Source organism: Setaria italica, chromosome IX, assembly GCF_000263155.2.
Source record: "Setaria italica strain Yugu1 chromosome IX, Setaria_italica_v2.0, whole genome shotgun sequence".
NCBI lineage: Eukaryota > Viridiplantae > Streptophyta > Magnoliopsida > Poales > Poaceae > Setaria > Setaria italica.
In genome coordinates, this window is record NC_028458.1 from 13,987,787 (window position 1) to 14,005,099 (window position 17,313).

At 45.6% G+C, this 17,313-nt stretch overlaps 1 protein-coding gene across 1 annotated transcript; it reads left to right on the plus strand.

Annotated features, from left to right (window-relative positions):
- Nucleotides 1–12,608: 12,608 nt before the first annotated feature.
- Nucleotides 12,609–16,276, plus strand: LOC101776867 (uncharacterized protein At2g34460, chloroplastic). Its single transcript, XM_004982585.3, has 4 exons — nt 12,609–13,026; nt 13,121–13,237; nt 14,802–15,074; nt 15,867–16,276. The coding sequence occupies exons 1-4, from the start codon at nt 12,658–12,660 to the stop codon at nt 16,029–16,031; spliced, it is 924 nt and encodes a 307-aa protein (XP_004982642.1). The 5' UTR covers nt 12,609–12,657; the 3' UTR covers nt 16,032–16,276.
- The last annotated feature ends 1,037 nt before the right edge of the window (nt 16,277–17,313 follow it).

Below are 17,313 nucleotides of genomic sequence, written 5' to 3' on the forward strand. Positions count from 1 at the left end.
TTGAAAACACACATTTCACGTGAGAGTTATGGATGACCAAAGAAAATAAATCAAAATCCCGTTGATGATGTCATTCGTGATGTAGTTGGAAAGCGACGTGTGCTATTTCTTTTACCATGTGAACGGGGGAGCATGTGTAAGGGGTTGTTTGGATACGAGGTGCTAAACTTTAACAGTGTCACATCGAATGTTCGGATGCTAATTAGAAGGACTAAACATGAGCTAATTATAAAATTAATTGCAGAACATTGTGCTAATTCGCAAGATGAATCTATTAAGTCTAATTAATCCATCATTAGCAAATAGTTACTGTAGCACCACATTGTCAAATCATGAACTAATTAGGTTTAATAGATTCGTCTTGCGAATTATACTCCATCCGTACAATTAGTTTTATAATTAGCTTATGTTTAGTACTCCTAATTAGCATCCAAACATCCGATGTGACATGTGTTAAACTTTAATAGGGTGTTCCGAACACCCTAATTGGTTGCCGGCGGAACATAAGGTCGCGCGTTTGCCTGCGCGCATTCAAACTGGCCCGATCGAGGCATTTTATTCCAGCAGGATTTCCGGTCCCGATCCAATCAGCTAGACCGGAACATGTCCATAGTCCATAAGCCACGTGCTCGCGTCCATATTTTAGGACCAACCCAACCAACCTCCCGTGTACAAAAGCCGCAGCGGGCTAGCTAGTGAAGCCTCCATGCCACCGGCACAGCCACCCAGCAAGCAATCAGCAGAGATGAAGAAGCCGGCCAGGCTCCGGCCCCGTGCGCGCGCGCTCTTCATGCTCGCGGCAGCCGTCGTGCTCATCATCGTCGGCTACCGCCTGGCCCACTCGGGCGCGGACGCTGGCACCGGCGTCATCGAGGAGGCACACGGCGGCCGGCAGCAGAGATGGCTGGGTGGCGGCGGCGGGATCCGGAGTCCCGCAGGGAACCCGAACGTTCATAAGAGGGGCTTCCGGTACCCCCGCCGTTGGGCGGCGACGTTGTCGGCCGTGCAGGGGGCGGTGTGGCCGTGCGCGAAGAAGCAAAGGACCAGTGATTTTTATGGGTCGTGCGAGCCTCGGTGGTGCGCTCGCGGCAGATGTACCCGGTCGATGGCTGTCGCTGCAGACGGGCTCACTGCTTGTTCATCTTCACTGTACTTTGTTCTGCCGACGGCTGTGCCTGCAGGCGTGCACACTTTTCTACTGCGTCACAGTGGGGGCCGCGGAGATGTCCAGTTCAGAACTTCTGGAACTTAAAACTTTTAGTCGGTGTTCGGATCCATGAACTAAATTTTTAGTTCAGATCATATTTGATACCAATTAGAAGGATTAAATGTGAACTAATTATAAAACTAATTGCAGTGACTAATTCGCGAGATGAATCTATTAAACCTACTTAATCCATGATTATCACATATTTACGGTAGCATCAACGTGGTCAAATCATGAACTAATTAGGCTTAATAGACTCGTATGACGAATTAGCTTTCATTTATGCAATTGGTTTTGTAATTAATCTATATTAATACTTTTAATTAGTGTCATTTGATGTGATACGGACTAAACTTTAGTCCATGAACCAAACAATACGAGCAATTTTTTTACAAGAATAAAATATCAGTACGTATGTTTTAAGCGTAGAAGCAGTGATCAGCTATCACTGTATATTCCCCTGCCCCCTTCTTATTTCTTAACAATTTCTTTTTACAGCTGTAAAGCATGGCATCTTGATCTGTACGACTAGCCGCAGCATGGTAAAATACTGATGCTTGAAACTCTCGTTTTCACCTGAGGCCTTGTTTAGTTGCCCTGAATTTGGGTGTCCAAAATTACTGCTGTAGCACTGTAGCACACTGTAGCGTTTCGTTTGTATTTGTGAATTATTGTCCAAATATTGACTAATTAGGCTCAAAAGATTCGTCTCGCAAAGTACAACAAAACTGTGCAATTAGTTTTTAATTTTATCTACATTTAGTACTCCATGCATGTATCGCAAGTTTGATGTGACGGGGAATCTTCTTTTTGCATAGTGTCAAAATTGGGAGTTTGGGTGTAACTAAACAAGGCCTGAGCCTTCGATGCTGCACACTGCAGGAGGAGAGACTCAAGCATCGATGAAAGCTGATGCCTCGGTGCTCTCTCTCTCTCTCTCTGCCGTCTCTCTCTCTCTCTCTCTGCCAGAAAACTGAATGGCCTCGGTGAGAGATGTTTATGAGATGAAAGAACATGTACTGCACACTTGCTTTCACTGTTTGCCTACTGTATATGGGTCCATAGACAGTGCTTGCCGCTGCAGCTATAACATAAAAATGGAGCATCGGTTTCTGACACGCTGTGGCTAGTTTTCCCCGGACTCGGTGCCTGGATCACTTCAACGCGGATTCATTGCCCTGGCAAGCCAAGTGAAGAACCCATGGCCTTGCAAGTTGCAACGCATGCGTACCGACCAAATGCTGTTCTCACATGGTGCAGAGTCCACCTCAACAAACAGTATACGATTCAGTATTTTTTTTTCTGGAGATCATAGAAGCACTAGGACGCCATATGCCTCGAACGCACAAAATCATTGTTCTTCAGCTCAGATTCCGGCCAGCATGCATGCGCATGTCCACAAAATCAGCAACGTAAGATGGCGGAGGCATTCCCTTCACAGATCAGAGCTGCCAGCGGACAAGCATATCCGGCCCGGCCACGGCCAGGGCTACCGACAGCGAACGCGAGGAAAGGAGACAGGATCACGTGTCACTCGCATCCATCGACATCGTACCATGCCGCAACAGTGAACTGAAGCCGCCGCGCATTCAGAGCACCACCCCTCGTGAGCCGTGGCGTCAGGCGTGAGTGACCTTTGACCAAGGAGTATATAGCTAGTGAAGCACTGAAGCCTTCGCAATTCGCAAGCTCAATGCTGCACATCGCGAGCAACCATGACACTGCTGTCCTCCTATCGCCGCCATGTTGCCCCAGCTCTCCTGATCCTAGCACTCGCTCTAGTCTCTTCGAGCGCCGAGCAGAGGTGTACGAGCCAGGAGCACGCTCCGGCTTGCCGCGCATCACCTGCGCCGCCGCCGGATGGCCGCCGTGATCGCCGTCAAGAAGCCCCGGTGCCGTCGTCGAGACCTCTTGGCTTGAGGAAACCAGTGGCGGCTCCACCCCCGCCACGGTCGGCAACTTCACGGGCTCGTATGAGGCCATTTCATCCGTCACCTCCGCCGCCGCCGCCGCCGCCGCCGCCTCCGTCGACACCGCCACCTCCGCCGCCATGCTCGTAGCTGTCGTTCAAGCAGATGACATGGCAGGGTCCTTGCCCTCCCGTCCCGTCCCGTTTGTACTGTACTTTGCCGCAGCTTAATCTTAATCTTTCCATGGATTCATCTAGCTGTGCACTTCCAGAATGAAGCCATTGTGTGATCTTTCCACACCGTTCCACTATTTTATTGTTGCATTTGAAGGAACTTGCTTGGACCCAAAATCTTCGGAATTCGTTGTACTGAAATCCATTGTGCGCACTGACTCGAATGAGACTTTTTAAAATGTCGCACGAAAACCTCGGATTTATTGGGATGCATTGACTTGCTCAAGTCAACACAAGGACTCATTGACTGCGTCCATCTGGGCATGGCTGCAGGCCAATCTCCATTCTCAAGGCAGACACACGACAAATCCAAGTTAACCATCCAAGCTTGTCGGTCGTCGCCATCATGATCGCTCTGTCCACCACCACGGCCCTAACCTCGGCGCGACGTGCCTCCATTGATTGCCCCGTCCAACACCGTCGCCCCCGGCACCGCCGCAGTGCCACCATTATTAGACCTTTGCTGTTCATCCGGTTCTCACCAACTCGTTACACACTGTAATAACTAATAACCAGTTAACTTTATCGTTGGGCGTAATTTTTGTATCCTGATTCATAACTTTCTTCGATGGCCATTAGTCCGCAACGTAACAGTACTGCAGCACACTGATTCGTCGTTCAAAGAGACAAGGATTACCCCCACACAGATCTGCTGTCCAGACTCCAGAATGAGCCACAGCCATGTGACGCTTTCAGGCACAACCCATGGGTGCGGGCACCACAGCCGTACAGCTGACTGAACAGATCAGTCGCTCTCAGAGCACACCCGTGACCAAGTTCGTCGCACTGGCCGGACACCAGGCTAGGCTGATGTACTTCTCGAGTTCAGCAAGACACAGCCAGAGAGATCGCAAGAGATGCAAAGCATCAGTACATCGCCGACGACATGGCACTCCCGTCTCGCCTGCTTGCCGGCGTTCTCCTGATCCTGGCGGTAGCTCTGGTCTGTTCCAGCGCGGAGCTGTGGAGCACCGGCGGCCCCGGGCAGGACCGAGATGCAAACGCGCCGCAGCTGCCGCGGCCTCCACGTTTTGGTCTCCACCAGGATCGCCGCCAAGTGTCTCCGGTGCCGCCGTTGAGACCTCTTGGCTTGAGGGAACCGGTGGCGGCTCCGCCCCCCTCCGCGGCCGGGAACTCCACGGGCCAGTATAAGGCCATACCACCCGTCGCCCCCTCCGCCGCTACCACCACCGCCGCCGCCGTACCAGTAGCTGTAGCTTCAGCAGTCTAGCAGATGAGTGGGCTGTTAGCGTTCCATTCCCTGTATTTGCAGTAAACGTTGGTCCGGGCTTGATTCGGTAGTGTTCTTCAGTTTGGAGTTGTCTTTCATCAGTGTAACCCCCATTGTTCATGGATTCATTCTAGTATCCGGGCCTGCCAGTATCAACCAGCGTACGCTGATGTTTCTTTCATACCAGAATCAACATTAATTGAAGTTTCCTAGTATGAACCTGAAGAATATCCAGGACGCGTCTTAGGTCTTGTTTAGTCCCAATTTAGGATAGGCAAAATTGGCATTTTACCATAAATGCGCAACTGTAGCGTTTCGTTTGTATTTGTGAATTATTGTCCAAATATTGACTAATTAGGCTCAAAAGATTCGTTTCGCAAAGTACAACAAAACTGTGCAATTAGTTTTTAATTTCATCTACATTTAGTATTCCATGCATATACCGTAAGTTTGATGTAACGAAGAATCTTCTTTTTGCATAGTGTCAAAGTTGGAAGTTTGAAGGAACTGCCTTACTTGATTTGCTTGCCTGAACTGACTCCGCGCGTGTCATGGCTGCCGCCGATACACCGACGTCTTCTCGCCGTACTGTCGCCGCGGGCGCCGGCCACCGTGTCCTCTGCGCGACGTCCGTCGTGCTTAATTTGAGCCTCCGTCCGACGCAGCCGCTGCCGGCACGGCGGCGTCGTCGTCACCGGTGCAGCGAGCGGACACCTCGTCGGACGCCGCCATCGTGGCATCGTCGGCGCAGCGGGCAGCCATTGTGTCCTCCGGCACCGTCAGCGCCAGACCACAACCACGTCTCTAACGTTACGGCAGTTCATCCCGCTCCAAGTCGCTAGTGTGCACTTGTCTTCACGCACAATGCTGTTGCCACGTTCATTAGTTCCAATTTCTTTTGTTAGCCCAGAATGTAAACAATGCACTGCACTGATCGTTGTTCAAATAAATCTTTTTTTCATTTGCTGTTAACTGTGAAGATTTGACTCGAGAGGGAAAAAAATAAACACAGACGTTCATGTTCTTCTCGTCTTAAGGTTTTTTTATCTGGTTTCTCCTAGAACATGGACCAACTGTTTGTTTTTGTTTTCTTCTAATAAAACTCGCAGAAAAGATTTTACCGTCCTTTAAATAGTACAGATGTTCTTAAGACTACTACATCAGCCTCAGGGAACTTGTAGTTCTACGGCTCTACGGATTCAATATAGGCCAATATTTGTGAATCAATTTTTGCTAGCTGAATCGTCAATAGATCTTTACTCCTTGATCCAAATGGACAAAACTAACAAATTCATATGATTGTGTATCAGCAAAATGAACTAGACCTGTCTCGGCCTGGTTTGGTTTCCTGCTTATTTTTAGCACCCATCACATCGAATATTTACATACTAATCAGAAGTATTAAACGTAGACTATTTACAAAACCCATTACATAAGTGGAGGCTAAACGACAAGATAAATCTATTAAGCCTAATTAATCCATGATTTGACAATGTGTTGCTACAGTAAATATTTGCTAATGATGGATTAATTAAGCTTAATTAGACTAATAGATTCGTCTCGCCGTTAAGCCTCCACTTATGTAATGGGTTTGGTAAATAGTCTACGTTTAATACTCCTAATTAATATCTAAACATTCGACGTGACACGTGCAAAAAATAAATAAAAATAATCAAACGTGCGAAGATATGCACCATCAGGCATCAGCAGCAACTTCTGCCAATACCCCTTACCTGCTTACCATCTCTCTGCCATTCCATTATTCTAGCATGCCATCATGTGGTCGCTCGGACGGATCTCAAGAGGCCCCTCCATGCCATCACCTGAGTCAGACGCTCAAGTTCCAGTATAAATTTAGCTCAGCAGATCACCGGGAGTAAACCTAAAGCCACGATGAGACTGCTGGAGCTCCTCGCCGGCCTCACCATACTGGCTGCTCTGTTCACCGGGACATGGCCGGTTGCTGTGCTGGGGAGGACGGCGAGGGCACCGCCAGCGCCGAAAGCTGGCCCGATAAGGCACCATCATCCACCACGGCGGACACCACCACCGCCACCACCCCCACTGTCACATCGGCATGTCGTCCGACCGCGGCCACCACCCCATCGTCGGAGCGAGGCACAGCCATTGAGCCCTCCGCCGTGTCATCATTAGATCTTGCTCGGCCTGTTCGCTTCAGCTTATTCAGCCGGCTTATCAACTACCAAACAATATTTTCCTCTCACAACAAATCAACCGTTTCAGTTGTATTTTCCTCTCACAACAAATCAGCCGTTTCAGCTTTTCAACCGACTTATAAGCTGAAGCGAACAGGGCGCACTGTTACCGAGAATTCTCAGTTATATCCGATTGTAATATCGGATATTATTTCTGTACTGCGTTCACAATTTCAGCTTTTGATTTGTTTCGGTGTACCGTGCAGTGCATCTCTCGCTCTGATGTTCAAAGAAGTTTTTGCACTTCTTTTCATACGTTCTTTGCACTTCTTTTACTTCTACTGAAAATCAAATTCGAAGTTATTTGCACTTAATTTTTCCAAATCATTTCAAAGGCAAACAAACGAAGAGATGTTCTTATGACTTACTAGACCAGCCTCAACGAGAGAAGGTGACCTCCCCTCTCAGCTGATCTGAAGATCAAAAGATTTATTCTCCGAGAAACGCAACACCTCCATTGCCATTGAGATTGGACAAAGGGGCTGCCTGAATCATTTCTCGTTGATGTTGTAATTTGACGACGCCATTTACATCTTGATCCAGAAACAATGTTCAATCTTTTTATCCAGTTACGGAGCGTTCACAATTTATATTTGGGCAAGAACGAAACTGACATGTTAATCAAAAGGTTCTCGTTTGAATTCTTTACTGAGGTGAACCTGTGAAACTTTCCTGAAGAGCAAATGAATTAAATTTAAACCGCAAAAAGAAAGAAAATAATTGAAGAGGGAAAAAAGGATTAAGAGGCAGAGAAACATATGTTCTTAAGACTACTAGACCAGCCTCAATGAGGGGAGACGAACTCCCCCCTCAGCCGATCTGAAGAGCAGAAGATTTGTTCTCCGAGCAACGCAACACCTCCATTGCCATTGTAATCGGACAAAGGGGCTGCCTGAATCATTGCTCGTTGACGTTCTCTTCTCCTTCCGAGATGAGATCGATTTGACAACTACGAGAGGTGAGAAAATGTGGTGGTGGTGGTGGGGGGGGGGGGGGGGGCCATTTAAACATGAGCATGATACGGCGAGGGCGGGCGGAAACCGCGAATAGACGAATTCATCGCCGTCGATGAAGAACTTCACGATCGGACATACTACGGTTGACGCGACGAGCTGCGGTGACACTCCGGTTCTGGGCTGCCTGACGGCGGCGCGGTGTCCTGCAGATTTTATAAGGAGAGGAACGGAAGGGAGGAACCCTAGTTAGGTGTTTACTCTGTACAGAGAGAAATTACGTGAGTACCCTTGATTATACCTCGCAGGCTCGCACACACGCTCTCTAACCCAACAGAATAGCCCATTTTGAGCCCAGTAGAGGCCCGATAGAGACCCGCCTCATACCCTGAACGCACTAGAGTACTACACTAGCAAAAATTGCGGGGCTATTAGAACGCAGCCATGCGAGCCTCTGAATACAATAGCATATCCGCAGGAATCGAACAAATCACAAGCCACAGCGAATCTACTGCCCACAGATTCACCTCGACTTTCCCCAAATTTGGGCGAAATCTACCGCTCCCCTCGACCCCGATAACAACCAGATCGAGAGCCAAAGCTGCAGGTCGAGCAAAGGGATCCCCATACCTGGCTCCGGGCGCGTGCGCGGACTCGATGCGAGCTCGACGAACCGGGGGTTGCGTTCGCAAAAGCTGCGAAGGCTCGCTGTGTGGTGTGCGCGCTTAACTCCTTTGCCGTTCGTTGGGTGAGAGCGCGAGGCTGGGAAGGGAGGAGAGAAGAAGGGGAAAGGCAATGTGAACGGTGGAAAGTTCCAGACGGCCGTTGAGATGAGCTGGGTTGGGCCGTGGTGGTAGCAATATAGCAAGCCGTTGGGCTCTGAGCCTCTGATATTTTTTCACCGTAGGGCCCATCAGGCTCCGGGATGGGCCCTCACCGCCTGCCGGTTGGTTTACCGTTTTGTGGTCGGCGCGATTAGGCCCATTGTTTTTGTTTATGTATTTCGTCGTGGTGAGTCATTTTCTTGCCAGGAATTGGTGACGTGGCCTTGCTTAATCCCGGGTGTGATGCTTTAATGCCTCAAGATTACCTGATTTTAAGGAGAGGCTGGCATTTGTGAAGCTTGATTTTAAAGTCTTCCTTTCTCGCCTGCGTTCCTCCACGTGCTACACTGGTACTACCACTTGTGCGGTTTTTCCGGTACAATGGAAATGCACACATATGCATTTACATTTGTTACGCCTGATAAGAAAAGGCTTAGTAAGCTCCTCTTAATAGTCAAGATCCCCAATGCACGGGGAAAATGTGGTGTAGCTGATTGAGCATGTGTGTTGGTGTCTTGCATAGGCATCGTGATCCTTACAAAGTTGCAGGGGCTCCCTGTGTTAAAAACGCTAGGCACCAGGGTTACTTCAGCCGGACCACCTTCTACTCTAGTGAAGATGTGTCCGACGGGATTTGAACCTTCTGGTTGCTTACTCCACGGATGAAGCAGCTAGCCTCCCACTTCCATCCTTGCAAAGTTGTAATCGTGAAAGTGAGAGAAAATACGGGTGGTATAGCATTTCTTAGCCTGTAAAGGTTACATAAAACATAAAGGAAAGAAATCCTAGAGAGGAGGAAGGACCAATTCTCGAAGCATTCGAGTCCAGCGTTAGAGCATCTCCAGCAGTTTCCCTTTCCCCAATTTAATTACCATATTGGGAGAGTTGTTAAGAAAATAGTGTTCCAGCAGTCTTCCTTTACTTGTCCATTTTTCCAATAATTATTGGAACAACCCAATAATTATCTCCAACTCTCCCTAAATAAAGGACGAGTTGTTGCCCAATATAGTAGGTGGATTGGGATGAGATTATTAGGAAACTAAAAAACAACTCTCCAGTTATTTGCAAACATTAAACCCACTTTGCATTTTCTCGGTGGCGTACTAACCTCTCGCCGTGTTCGTTTGGACGCCCATCGCCAGAGGCCAGATCGAGATTTATTACTACTTGGGCCGTGCTAAACGCCTTCTCCCTAAAGGCCCATGCGTCTCCACATAATAGACCTAAACTTCTCCCTAAGGCCTAAATAGACAATCCATGATCTGTTAGTTACGAAACTTTTTTTTAGGGCTGTTAGATACGAAACCTGGGTGCCCCAACCTCAGCCGTTCATTGAACTTCTTCTTCTTCCTTCTTTTTTTTTTTGAAAAGGAGCCGTTCATTGAACTTCACCAACTAGTTTAAGGCTCTCGGTTCTTCCTCCTTCTTCGCTCTGTACTGTAGCAGCGAAAAAGGAGAGCTCTTTGGATTTCGCCAACTAGGACGCGTTTGGATTTCGCCCCAACACACCGTGCCAATTAATCGGCTCGCCCATCTTTGGTGGGGAAACCGCCGCCCTTGTTTCGCCCGCGATTGGTGAGAAAAATAACGTATAAAGGTGTCAGTAGCGTGGACTGGCCAATTTGGAGCACCAATCCAAACAGAGAAAGGCAAAGTAGTCAGCGCCAAAATATTGGAAGGGCGAGCGAAAGGCAAAGTAGTCAGCGCCAAAATATTGGAAGGGCGAGTACCCTAGATCCGCCTCCTCCTTGCCGGTTCCCGGTGCCTCCAGTGGCCTTCTCGGCTCCGGTGGTGTGGGGAACCGGGGAACTGAGGTTCCGGTGTATATACCAAGCTCTAGTATGAGTTTATTTACTATTTAGAAGTTAGATTAGTTTTTTCCCCATAGTGACAAACTTACCAAGAAAAAGAAGAAAAAATCAAACAAGAAGAAAAAGGGCAAACCTGTGCAACATGGAATGTGCAAGTCCACCACCAGAATCGCAAGCATGTGAATCAATTCATAGTTTTACCCAAATTCTAATGGTATGCTGTCACTTCTCTTTTTTACATAAAAATAGTATTCCAATATTTAATTTGACCATACAACTTCTCTGTGTTTCTATCTCTCTGTATCCCTCTCTTTTCAGAGTTCAAATGCTGTTCAAGGTGTCAGCAATCCTTACTCCTTGGAAGGGATAGATGGCTGGCATTAGCAAAACTACTTTAGTGTAAGTATAGGTTAATTATACAAGTCAAATTGTGTTGAGAAATCATCACCTCTAATTATGTTTTGTTTGCAGGCTGTGTACTGAAATAGGGACTGCTAGTTGATGATGCAAGCTTTTGTATCTCAGTTTACCATATGCTCTTTTGTGTTAAGCATATGCTCTTTTGTAAATGAAAGTCTCCTACTGGGAGATGGAAGCTTTTGTATATGAATTGCAATAGAGAACCTTGGTATATACAGAAGGGTCTCAATTTTGCATATGCTCTTTAGTCAATGTAAATTTGGAGGGCGTTAAACTCTCAATTTCCAGTAAATTTGTGCCTTCTCTTCTCTGTTCTTTGATGTTTCTCCTAACAAGTGGTGGCTTACAGCCAAAGTTTAGGATGAAAGATGCAAAAAGAATGGATGGAATCTTAGCCATTCATGGTCCCTTGAATGGTTCAGATGCAGGGACTGCTTATCTTACACTAGCAGTAACAACTGCACTGGATCCAGGTCTGGCGCGCGCAGCAAGGGTCACAACGCGGCTGACGACCTAAGCAAACGGGGTCGCAACCGCCGACGCTCGTGTGCCTTGCCTTCCAGCCGATCCAGCTTCGATTCGGTCGCCAAGCGTGCAGCTCTAGCCATCGCAGCAGCAGCAGCAGGGGGTGGGTGATCCTAGCAAATTTAAGTATCCGGTTGAATAAGAGCTGTGTCAAAATATAATATAATTTTAAGCTAAAAATAGATACTAAGTTAGATTGTAAATAGATAGAGTTAGTCCATTACCACCTCTTACCCGACGAATAAGCAGTGTTCTCGCATATCTCAATGCTGCTCGATCCCACTTATTTTGGTTTGGTCAGTTTTTTTTCCCTAAAAACTCAGCCGGGCAATTTTGCCACGCTCTGATTCTGCTGGGTCCCTTCCTCTCCGGTGGCGGAGAAGAACCGGGGGAATCGACGCGCGGATGTACATAGGGTAGGTAGCTTTCAATCTACATCTGGGGTTTGCTCGTCGTCATTGTCGACGGTTTCCGGGAGTGGCGGCCGTGTGGGAGCTACTTCGCCGGCGAATAAAGATCCTCTCTGGTGACGGCGGTGGTTGCTGCGCGTCTTCTCCGGTGAGGTCTTCTTCGTGAGGTCTGTAAGCCTCTCTTTTGTTGCGAAAGGTAAACGAATCCCCTCTTTCGCTGCGATGCAAGCTTTTTTCAGGTTGCTGGCGTGGCCGGTGACCGTGGATGTATTTTCCGACCTGTGGTCTGATGGCAGCTGGAGCGGATTGCTTCCTCTTCCATTTCGTGCTGTGGGGATGGCTGATACATGTTCAGCGGAATCGAAGCACCGGGGATGGTCCAAGGTGCGGGCTCTTGCAGCGGTTTCCAAGTTCTTGGGGTCCTTCGGCATGGCGGAAGGAGGATTTGGCCGGACTTCAGTCTGATGGGGTTGGCGGCGTGACAGACGATGGCAGAGACATCGCCCTTGTTTACTTCCCAAATTGGTATTTTGCCATAAATGCGACACTGTAGTGTTTCGTTTGTATTTGTGAATTATTGTCCAAATATTGACTAATTAGGCTCAAAAGATTCGTCTCGCAAAGTACAACAAAACTATGCAATTAGTTTTTAATTTCATCTACATTTACATTTAGTACTCCATGCATGTACCGCAAGTTTGATGTGATGGGGAATCTTCTTTTTGCATAGTGTCAAAGTTGGGAGTTTGAAGGGAAGTAAACAAGGGCATCGTCGGGTGTATTCATCAATATCTTTTGTACCGGGGTGTTTCCTGAAAAAGGCAGGGGTGTACTGCACGCATATTTAGTTATCCCTTTCGCAAAATTTGTTTGCCACGCTCTATACGTTCACGAGCAAACTGGCACAGTGGCACGGCATGGCCTACTGGAAACATCTCAAACCAAGCAGCAGCCACGCGGCCACGCCACACAGGAAACTCATGGCCAGGGCTGTCTGCGTCGTCACCGCTCGCCCCCACCTCCCCCTGCCTCCGGCTCTCGCCCTCCCTGCCGCCGCAAAAAAGCCTCTCTTCCGCTGCAGGGCCTCATCCACCATGGACGCGGCTTCGGCGAGCTTGCCGGACGCCGAGAAGAAGACTACAACCGTCTTTGTCGCCGGCTCGACGGGGCGCACCGGCAAGCGCATCGTGGAGAAGCTGCTGGCGAGGGGCTTCGGCGTTGTCGCCGGCACAACGGACGTGGGCAGGGCCGGCGGCAGCCTGCCCCAGGACCCCAACCTTCAGCTCGTGAGTTTGAGCTGATGCGCTTCTTATGTTATTGCCCTTGTTAAATTGGTCAGTGGTGGTGGTGTGAATTTTGAGGGCGTGTTGGAATTGGAAGGTCAGGGCTGACGTTACGGAGTCTGCTGACAAGCTGGTGGAAGTGGTGCGAGGCGTGGACGCCGTCGTCTGTGCAACGGGATTCCGGCGGTCCTTTGACCCTTTTGCTCCGTGGAAGGTTTGTATATATCTGGCTAATTTATAGAAGGTGGCAGCTGAATCTTTTTTGTCCATTGCTCTGATTAGATCTTTTTAGGTGATATGTGATTCAAATTTTGAAATGATAAGGGAGAGTTCTTGCCTGAATGTCCCGGTTGAAATGTTTGTGCCTGTCAACTGTTGAAAAAAATTAAAAACTTTCAATGTTGGTTGGCCGGTGCATACTGACTGCAAGTGAACCTGAACACAATTAGTTTGTATTAGCTATTCACATTTTGGGAGCTATGCTTTCGTCACTTAATTTAAACAAGCAGAGAGTAGTGAAAACGAAATTATAGTTTTGCAAATGGTGTGCATCAAATTCTCCAACCTAAGTTTGAAAAGAGTACTATATTGGACTGTTGGCATGATACCTGTCTTTCTATTCCTGGTGGGTTTAGGTTTAGTATCTGGACAGTTCACGTCTGACCCTGGTTCTGTAATAAGAATTCAACCGAAGGTTCGATTCATTTTGTAAGGGCAATTTAAGCGTTTTGGTGCAGAGGATGATCTAAGTTTGGTGCAGAGGATGATCTAAGTTCGCATGTACCCCTCTAATTTTGCCTCAGCACCAGGTTTCTGGTTCTTGCGCTGATTACTATTCATGGTGTAAACATCCAAAACCTATCTTTATTATCAGCAATTGACTATATGGTGACTGTGGATTAAATTAACATGGGTAAGCCAACAATGGTTTTGTGTAATTGAGCTGATTTTGTCCAGTGGTTCAGTTATCTATTTGTTTGAGCATGCTCATAAAAGGAAAAGGTACATCCGTTACCCTGAACAATCTATTTTATCGGTTTGACCTTCTGAGTAAAACTTAGGCTTAATTTACTCCCTCAAAATATTTCAATTGGTTCAACCTACCACCTAATGAGATTTTTCTTTTTTTTTCTCTGCGTGCAAGTTTAGTTTACGTTCGAATTTTGTGGGTGATAAAGGACATATGATATCCCAAGTTAGCAAAATACTTTGAGAATTTTTCATCATTATTTTTCATGCAGTTTTACATCTCTAAGGCTAAGTTAATATTCAGATGCTCCTGTCCTATGAAAATATGAAAATTATTAATGTTTTTTAACATAAGTCATGAACTAATGATGTACATAAACTTGTAAAATTTGAACATGTAAAATTTGAACTTAAAGCTCAACTTGTACATGAAAAAAGAAGACATCCCATTATGAAAGGCAATTGGACCAACTGAAATAGTTCAAGGAAGCAAATAGAGTCCAATTTTTTTTCAAGGGGCTAAGCAAAAAAAGTAGGTCATTCAAGGTAGTAAAATAAACTTTTTCCTTCATGAAAGGACGTCATGGAGTGGTTTTATTAAATTTAATAACATTGGTATTAAATGCTCATAATTTTTGGTAAATTCCTTTTGATGTTTCTTGATTTGGTATATTTAAAGAAAAATCAGTCTATGGACTAGCAAATAGAACTTTAAAGCTCCAATGATATTAAGAGTGAATTACTGAATGCAGATGGATATATTCCTTTTGTTTCACAAATGACAACAACGTTAAATTCCGAGGTTGCAGGTTGACAACTTTGGCACAGTGAACCTGGTCGAAGCATGCCGAAAGGCAGGCATCACAAGATTTGTACTTGTCAGTTCCATTTTAGTTAATGGGGCCGCCATGGGTCAACTTCTGAATCCGGCCTACATTGTGCTCAATCTACTTGGCTTAACACTGGTTGCAAAGCTACAAGCAGAGAAACACATCAGGAAATCAGGAATAAATTACACCATTGTAAGGCCTGGCGGGCTGACAGATCAACCATCAACTGGGAATATAGTTATGGAGCCTGAGGTAAAAGCCTTAACCTATTTGTCTGATGCTATTACTAATCCTAGCTTTCAAGTTAAGTGGGCAATTGGCAGTTACTTAATTAGTTTCTGTGATATAGTCAGTGGGATTTTTAGCAAAAAGAAAAGATACAGAAGGATTGTCGCTGCAAACACTGGCACCATATGCACGACCTATAACCCATATTTGGCCTAAAGTGCGGCCTGCCAAATCATGTTACTAGGATGTGCATTCCATAGGGGGAAAAAATAATGATGAAAGTCAATAGACGTCATTACCAGCTTTGATCAATCATTCAATCTTATGGAAATACTCCCTCCATCCCGAAATAATATAGTTACTTTTACGCTTGTCCTAAGTCAAATATTTCTAAAAATAATTTAGTTCATACAGAAAAAGTTACATGCTATGGTAGTTGGTTTCACGATGAATCTTCTAACATCATTTTTGCTATTCATAGTCAAACCTAAATATTCTAGGATGGAAGAACTATATATTTGATATTTTCCTTACGGTTTTTATGTCTAAATTGCACGATCGAAACACTACTTTGGTCACATTTTTTCCATTTATTTCTTTCCCTTTTCTGGAGGGAGTTCGTACATAAGAAAAATGCTCATCTTCTATGCATATTAGAAATAATGGGTTGTCTGATGAACTATTTGAAGTTAATACAAATGCGTCTTAGTGGCCTCCGGTATCTTTATTGTTTTCTCATCTTACTTTAGATTATCAGGAAATACTCCTTTTTCACTGGTATTGCTCCATGCTATTATTGTTTTTGCCAATTTGCAGGACACTCTTTATTCCGGATCCATATCAAGGGATCAGGTTGCTGAAGTAGCTGTGGGAGCATTATTGTGTACAGAGTCTTCCTACAAAGTTGTCGAGATTGTTGCCCGGGCTGATGCTCCAAATCGCCCTCTGGAGGACATGTTTGCTGCAATTAAGCAAAATTGACAGTTCCATCACATTGGTTACATAGGCAGACGCGCCCGAATTATGAGGATTGTATCAGCTATGCAGAAAGCGAATGTGTCCTTAGAATGAAGGATACTGCCAAGTGTTTTAGTTTGCTTTACAACAAATGAGCATTGTAGACCAGATTATAATCCATATGTATTTGACATGCGGTAAAATGAGGTGTTTATAAAATATATGCTGATGTTAGTTATCGTTCAGGATTTTTAAGATCCTGAATATCGGAAATACTCCGACAGGATTGCATTTCTACCAATCTTTGGAGTGGAAGGTCCTAAGTACATTCACTAGACTTTCCATCTTGAGCATTAGTACCGACCGGCCCATGAGCCTAAAGGCTATTTCCCCTAGAAGGTCATCAGCACATTAGCATTTGTAACACCAACATTGGTACGGATTTGTGTTACAAACTTGTGCTAATGCACATCAGCCTATATAGCCCTTCTTCCTCCCAAGCCCGAGGAGCTCTGTTCATAGAGCTTCGGGTCTAGGGGAGGTGCTGCCTAATTTTCTCCAAATTTAAAGTTTTTACTCATCGAAGCGGTTTAAAAGGTTAGCAACTTCATCCTCTCATTCATCCTCTCACTCTTTATAGTTAGCATCTCTTGTTTTTTTCTTTAGAGATAGAGAAATTGTGATTTTTTACATAAAGAGAAAGGATAGATTTTTTTTATTTATACGTCGTTTTGCATGCTAATTTTGTTGGTAGTTTGCATGTGTAGAGTGGATTAGTTGAAGCAATGGTATGGATAGAGCTCTAATTAGGGTTTAGGTTTTAGCATCTCTAGTTTTTTTTCTTTAGAGATAGATAAATTATGATTTTTGTACAAGAAGAGAAAGAACAGATTTTTAATTCATACATCATTTTGCTTGCATACTCTAATTAATTTATCTATGGTTTTTGTAATTGGTGGAAAGGTTTTTTTCTAGTTTACATGTATAGGTGTAGTGCTTTTAATTATTAGGTGAAGGTATATCTACATATACTGTTAATAATAGTTTTCACGATATAATGCTTTTTTATACTGGATATAATGGAGGATATACGAAGACCGACGCACCCAACAGTTCGTTGATGTTGTGTATTATTTTCTTGACGTGGCTGAGGTCAACAAGCCGCGATCCGGATTCATATGTTGTCCATGTTTTTTTGCAAGAATGTGAAGGATTACTCTTCCAAAAAGATTATTCATGCTCACTTATTTTGTTCGGTTTCATGCCTAACTATATTTATTGGACTAAGCACGGGGAAAGAGGAGTC

What these genes read in the sequence shown, in the direction of transcription:
- LOC101776867 (XM_004982585.3), top strand. Translation starts at nt 12,658, where the DNA reads ATGGCCTACTGGAAACATCTCAAACCAAGCAGCAGCCACGCGGCCACG. An exon ending in AGGACCCCAACCTTCAGCTC is followed by an intron (nt 13,027 to 13,120) that starts GTGAGTTTGAGC and finishes TGGAATTGGAAG; the next exon opens with GTCAGGGCTGACGTTACGGA. An exon ending in ATATAGTTATGGAGCCTGAG is followed by an intron (nt 15,075 to 15,866) that starts GTAAAAGCCTTA and finishes GCCAATTTGCAG; the next exon opens with GACACTCTTTATTCCGGATC.